This window comes from Hyaena hyaena, unplaced genomic scaffold (genome assembly GCF_003009895.1).
Source record: "Hyaena hyaena isolate Hyena2069 unplaced genomic scaffold, ASM300989v1 scaffold_534, whole genome shotgun sequence".
Classification (NCBI taxonomy): domain Eukaryota; kingdom Metazoa; phylum Chordata; class Mammalia; order Carnivora; family Hyaenidae; genus Hyaena; species Hyaena hyaena.
In genome coordinates, this window is record NW_024081166.1 from 843,056 (window position 1) to 850,388 (window position 7,333).

General features: G+C 35.5%; 1 protein-coding gene across 1 annotated transcript; it reads left to right on the forward strand.

The window, feature by feature from the left end:
• Positions 1-4,451: 4,451 nt before the first annotated feature.
• On the forward strand, positions 4,452-6,978 carry LOC120247602 (casein kinase 2 subunit alpha' interacting protein). The gene has a single exon (XM_039255591.1). It carries the CDS (start codon positions 4,712-4,714, stop codon positions 6,866-6,868), a length of 2,157 nt encoding a protein of 718 aa, XP_039111522.1. The 5' UTR covers positions 4,452-4,711; the 3' UTR covers positions 6,869-6,978.
• The last annotated feature ends 355 nt before the right edge of the window (positions 6,979-7,333 follow it).

Sequence of the window (7,333 nt, forward strand, 5' to 3'; positions counted from 1 at the left end):
TACAGTTCTTTATTTTTACTGCCTTTTTTTTCTTTATTTCATTTGCCAGATCCTCCCAAACAACATTAAAGTGTAATAGTGCCTGTATGATGAATATACTTGTCTATTATCAGACTCTAATGGGACTAGCTCATAGTTCAATATCAACTGAATGATTTAATTGTGGTTTCAGATAGAAGTTTGTTTTCATTAAGTAACTAGTTTTTTAGTAGTTTACTGAGTTTTATGAGGAGGTGTGGTTGGATTTTATAAAATGGCTTTTTTGAGCATCTATTAGGATTTATTTTGAATTATGAACATGATGAATTATAATGTTTACTAATAAATCATTACATTGTGTGAATAAGACCCAGTGGTGGTAGTTGATATTTAGTTTATTGTTATGTTAAATTAAGTTTTTTATTCCATTTAGGAATTTTGCATGTGAAATAAGTGACATTTTATTATTATTATTTTTGAATTTTTTGGTCATGGTATAATATCAGAACTATGTACAGCAGCTTCATAGAACAAATTTAGACTTTCTATATTGACTATATTCTGAAAATATAGGTTTATATAACACTATGTAAATCCCTTCATTGAAAGTTTGAAAGAACTCGACTATAAAGAGAATTTGGGCCCAGAGACTATTTGTGGGTTAATTTTTTTCTTAAGTAGTATTCATTTTTTTCCATAGTTATAGCAAAACACATTCTTTGAAATGAGAGTGCCATTTCCCTGCATTAGTCTGAAAGTGGAAAACATTCAGAAATGCTATTTTTCTCTGGTTTTTGTCTTAAATAGATTTTTGTTAGTTCCATTTGTTTTGAATTTCTTTATTCTTCTACATATGATAGCAGGATTTCCACATCACATTCTTCTTTTTTTTTTTTTTTTCCAAGTTTTCATTACATCTGGGTGCCAGATCTTGGTTCATCCTTTAATGTTTCACCTTTCCGTCCAATTTTGTTTCAGATGTGTCTTTTCAAATTAGCATCAAGTTATGTATTTTTTAACTTTTTATTGAAGTTAAGAAACATACAAAAATACACATAGTGTAAGTGTTAAAGCTCAATTATCACAAAATGAGTTCACCCATACAATCATCATCCAGGTCAAGAAACAGAATAGTACCACCACCCTAGAAGTTTTGTTCCCTCCTAATCTCTACCTCCCCAAATGTATTCGCTTGGCTTTTAAGATCATAGTATGATGTTATTTTGTACTTTCATATGTAAAATTTTAAAGTATTTTTTGGACATGTTATTCTTTTCATTCAACATTTTGTATGTGAGATTCATCCATGTAGTTGCATGGTGCTCGACTTTCTGCTAATTTTCATTGTTGTTTGGTATTTCATTGAATGAATATATCATAACATTTATATATTCTGCTATTGATAGCTAATTCTAGTTTGGAGCTATTGTGAAGAATGTTCCACTGAACATCCTAGGGCATGTATTTTGGTGCAAATAATCATTCATTACATGCCTATTGTATTATACCTAGGTGTGAAATATAATGTGTTTCTCTGTCTGTGTGTGTGTATGTATACTAATTAATCTACATAGTTACAAATCGTTGGCTTTATCTGTTTTTATTTCATTTTATTTTACATTAGTCATATTCTGATAATGTGTTGTAGTATCTCTCCATGTTTTAATTTTTTAATGTTTATTTTTAAGAGAGAGACAGATTGCAAGCAGGGAGGGGCAGAGAGAAGAGACACAGAATCCAAATCAGGCTCCAAGCTCTGAACTGTCAGCACAGAGCCCGAAGTGGGGTTCAAACTCACAGACAGTGATATCATGCCTTGAACCGAAGTCAGACGCTTACTGAACCACCCAGGCACCCCTCTCTGTGTTTTAAATATGCACTTCACTGGTTTCCATTGAGGATGAGCTTTAGGACTAGTGTTTGGATATCCTCATTTGTGAAGTGCCTGTTCGTGTGTTTTGACATCATTCAAACTGTATTTTGTTTTCTTAACATACAGAGGTTATCATGTATGTAATATTTCTACGATAATATCCATATCCTTATTTTTCAGATATTATGTATTATAAATATGTTTCACATTCTTTCATTTGCCTTCACTTTTTCTAAATATGGTGTATTTTGATAATTGGGAGTTCTTAGTTTTAATTTATCAATTTTTAATGGGCATTGCTTTTTGTGTTCTGTTTAAGAAATCTTTGCATACATCAAGGGCATGAAGTTATTCTGTATTAACAATTAGAAGCATTAACAATTAGGGTGCCACACAGTACACAGTGAAGTGTACCATTTTTTCTGTCTTTAAAAAATTGGATGTGTGGGGCACCTGGGTGGCTTAGTCAGTTAAGCGTCCGACTTTAGCTTAGGTCATGATCTCATGGTTCGTGGGCTTGAGCCCTGTGTCGGGCTCTGTGCTGACTGCCAGCTCAGAGCCTGGAGCCTATTTCAGAGTCTGTATCTCCCTCTCTCTCTGACCCTCCCCTGTTCACGCTGTCTCTCTCTCTCTCCTAGAAATAAATAAAAATATTTTTTAAAAATTGGATGTCAAATCACACCATACAAAATCCAACAACCACAAATAACTTCAATGCTTATTATTCATGCAGATATAAGCAAAGTGAAGGGAATCCTCAATTGAGCAGGAGCTGTGTCTCAATAGCAAAAACTTGCTCTTGCATGTCCAGAAGTGCAGATGGAAGAGAGTGAGTGAGGTCATGGAGGAAAGATATATAGAAGTTAATTTAGTAATACATTTTTCTACACGAGATATGCCTATTATATAAAGTAAAATAGTGGCATTGGATAGGAAAAGGTAAATTAAGATGTGGAAGAGGTATAATCAGCCAATATTAGTATGTAAGTGGTTCTGGAGTGTGAACCTGTCCAGAGCAATTTCAAAGATTCTGAATTAGATAACTAGCCTTTAGACACTGAGATAGAAGACATAGAAAAAGATTTCTCTAGAAGAAGAAATAACTTTATTGAGTTTATGTGTTTTGTGTTTGAATTGTCTTTGGGAATTTAGGTAGAGAAGTCTGATTATTAGTTGAAAATATAATTTTGAAGCTAAAGAGAAAACCAGCACTAGAGACAAAAAATTAGGAAGTCAGTGGCATGTAAATAATATTGTTGGTATTTGGAAAATTCCACAAAAAATGACTCATAACTTGAAAGTGAGTGAATTATGATATCAACAAGATATATTTTAAAATAGATGTACATAAGATTAGAGTACATAAGATTAGAGTATATTTAAAGATGTATGTAAGATTAGGTGAAAATCCCCTTCTAGGGGAAGGGGAAGATTAGGGGAAATTCTTTTAACAGTAATAGAATTGATAGTTGATTAATTAGATAAAGTGGCATATATGAAGAATACATTTGTCCATCAGAAATTGGGTTGGTAAGTCCTGGAAGCATAAGAAAGAATCATGAAACCAAAGTTGGACAGTTCCCACATTCAAGGGCCTTAAGGCCAATGTGTTTATTGGCTGATCCCAAAGTCTATTGCAATCACTGTCAGTTTTTTGTCATACCCTGTGTCTTAGCCTTAAAACCTGAAGAACAAATGCTTGACCATGAAAATGCACTAAAATAGTGTCATTTTCTATTATGTGTCATCTTTTAAAAAGTAGCACATTTATCTTTTCTGAGCTTGCATCACTTTTGGCCAGCTATGTATTTCTGGGGGTTTTTTGTGTGTGAAGTTTCTATAGTTTATTTTTAAATTGTAAACAACTAGTGTGATTGCATAGGACTAAAATAAAAAGAGAAGAGATCTGGTGATTGAACACTTAGCACTATATTGAGGTAAGAGGAAAATAAAATAAATTAGTGAAGGCCTGGAGTGAAATGAAAGAATGAATGGAGATAATCAGAGTAAAAGGAAATAATAAACATGAACAAAGGCATTCATTTTCAAAGGTAGTAGTCGACAGTTTAAAAAGATACAATGGTGAAAAATAAGAACAAGACTAAGGTTTGCAATAGACATTCAACTAGAATTATAGACTTTTAGAAAGAAGCTAAAAGATGATAATAGATAATTGAATCTAAATTGAAAATCAACATTTCAGAATTTCCATTTCACTTTTCTCTAAGATTCTCTTATTTCATGCAACAAACTTACCATAGATTTTTTTTTAACTTAAGCCATCAAGAAAGGAGTACCAGAAATGGCTATTACCTTTTATTTGAGCATCTATTATATCCTGGACAATGCTATTCTTTTGTATCTTATTTAGTCTTTAGCTCAATAAGTTAAATATCATATTTATTTTATGGATACATGAATGGGGTTTAGAAAGTTTAATTCAAAAGTTGTACACAGAGTAAGTGGCTTGGATTTTACATAAAGCCCATGCTCTAGTCACTACAACAAATTGAGAAAATTTTAATATTCCTATAAGGATCTCTTCTGAACTCTCTTCACTATTATATTAACAGGCATTATTTCCTCAAGACAGAGAGAGAGAGAGAGAAAACTCTAGGAAATGAAAAAGAAGACAGAGGAGAATCTCAAACGGTGATAATTTTTTCAACCTCATCTACACCTCAATTTTGAGACACTCTGTAATATTTGGGAATTAACAGGAAACAAGATAGAAGTTAGAAACTACCGAAGAATATTAATTAAAAATATTCTTTGTCCATGGAATCCAGCTAAAAGTCTAGTTACTAAAATATCTCACAAACCAACTGCTTTCAAAAAGACCTCCACCACTAGCACAAGATGGTGCCATTGGCATATTATGATCAACAGTTTGTGCCATTAGAACACTCTTACCAGCCAGCCACAACCAATTCATTGACACATCAAAACACAGGTCAAAAACTAAATCAACCCAGTAACCAGCCTGTAGTCAGAGTGCAATCCCACAGTAAGTACCTTGCAGCAACTCCAGTTAACTCTAAGAGGATGGTACAGAGCTGCTCAGTATTGCTCTCTGCCAAGTCTCAGGACACAATTTCACACGGCTTCTATAACAAGTCTCCAAAAGCACCATTATCCCAATCCAAATATCAAGGCACACCTTCTCTAGGCCAGAAAACTTTACTGCAGCCTAATCTGAGAGTCCTGAGCTCACCTTTGATCCACCCTAAATCCTTGACAACATCTTCACTTGACCTTAATAAGACATCTCTGTCACTGGAGTCCAGTCAAACAGACTTAAGCTCACGATTGCCCCTCCCCAAACCTCAGACCATATGTTCCCGAGATGTTTGCTGGACATCACTTACACAGAAGTCTAATCAAAGAGTCTCAAGTTCATCATTATTTCCCCCCAGACATCAAGAAACACCTTCCCTAGACATCCTTTGGAAATCATCTACTTTGGGACCTAATCAAAGAGTGCTTAGCACAGCATTACCACAGTCCAAGCCTCAGAAAACATCTTCATTGGATGGCCTTTGGACATCTTTATTAGAGCACAATCAAAGATCTTTGAGCTCACCATCACTCAACTCTACATCTCAAAAACATGACTTGCTTCAGTCATCATGCTCATTGGAGTCTAGTCAAAATAGCTCTGAGCTGTTACCTGACTCCAGACCTCAGACAACAGCTGTTTTGAGCTCTAATTCCAATGTTCTGAGCTTACCATTGTCCCAGTCAAAACCAAGGAAATCACCGTTAGCACATTCTGTCCACCAGATTAAGAGTTTGCCATTGTTCCCACCTAAATCTCAGACGGTGCTTACACTTAATCATGACTTCAGGACCCTGAGCTCACCAGTTTGTCACTCCAATTTTCAGAACGCCTCTTCACCAAATGACAAACACAGAGCCACACATTTATATTCACTCCAGTCTAAACGAAATGTCTCAGGTCAATCATTATCAAGCTCTAAACACTTTATCAGGAACATAGCTGTTTCAACACTGGGCTCCAGATTCCAGAGTAAAGGCAGCTTTGATCTTTTTGCAAAGACAGCATCAAATAAAGAAATTTCATGGAGTTTAGATTATATTCATCCCTGCATCGTTAAAGGTGGAACTGTCCCTAATGATGTTGTAAATAAAATTGTCAACTCTCTCTCCAAGACCAGAATCCAGAGGGATCTCTGTAGGCAGATTCTCTTTCGAAGGATGAGGGGAAGGCCAAATCCTCATCCTGGTCCCCGCCTTTCATCAAATTATATGGTATGTTTAGCTTGCGCTTCCTGCATAAAATCTCAGTGTAACCATCTTACAGGAAGGAAAGATCCTCGTGGCGCAACGCTATTTGTCATACCAACACCTGAGCTCAGTTCTGAGGGGGAGGTAGAAGTGAAATTAGTTTTGCTCCTTTCTGTACCAGAGACTTCTCTCTCATCTGGTCTCCGATCCTCTGTGAAAAAAAATCAGCCTGATGAAGTCCCTGAAGACAACCCTGAAGGAATGGAGAAGATGGAAATTCTCCCTACATCTAAACCTGATATCACCCAGAAGCTAAATAGCAAAAACAAATGGCTGACAGTAGCCGCTGAAGACAAAGTTGTAAGCCAACAACCCCAGGCTATTGACTGGCTACTTTATGTTAAAAAAAGTAATAATTTTGAGCCACAGTCCCTGCCTACATCCTCTTCATCCTCTTCCTCTTCATCATCTTCCTCCTCATCTTCCTCTTCAACTCTGCCCTCTTTACCCCCTCCTTCCAAAGAGTCTACCACATCTACTCTCTCAGGTTGTGTGTTCACTAAGGTACTTAGTTACCACCGGTTGCCTCCAGGGGTCTCCTGGCTTGAGTTTATATGTAGTAAAAATCATCAGCCACTTACTGGGAAACCAAAACAAAACCAATCACCATCTCCCAAAACAAGGCCTATGAGGAATAGCACCACAGTAAAAAGGTCAAAGGGACCAAAGATACTATTCAAATTTTTCCAGACAAAGTCTCAAAAATGAGAGAAATATTGATTAAATTAACTTTTGTTTCTTTGAAAGCAATTGACCTCTTAGTTCTTTGAAACTCGAGATTGATTTCCTATCATGCTTATTAAAATTCTTAGTAATAACTAAGTGTGATTGTATATTTTACCTGATGAAGCACCTAGTTAAGGGGAACTAATTATCTTAAGTCTATTTTCTAGTTGAATAATAGACTATGATCCTAGAAGGCAAAACTGAATCCCAGGTTTTTAACCAAATGCCTGGCTTATAGTAGCCACTGTATAATCATTGTTTTCATGGATTAATCATAATTGGCCATAAACCAGAAATACCTCATCTATCTTACCCTGAATAGCATCCATCTCATTGTTATTCTCCTTCCTCATAGAATATGCTAATGCAGTATCCTTAAACCAATGCATGCTCATCTGTTTCCCTATCTCCTAAGAAAATTCAGATTATGGTCAATAGCTAAGAATG

Excerpts from the sequence above, each read along its gene's own strand:
- LOC120247602 (XM_039255591.1), top strand. The coding sequence starts at position 4,712 with ATGGTGCCATTGGCATATTATGATCAACAGTTTGTGCCATTAGAACAC.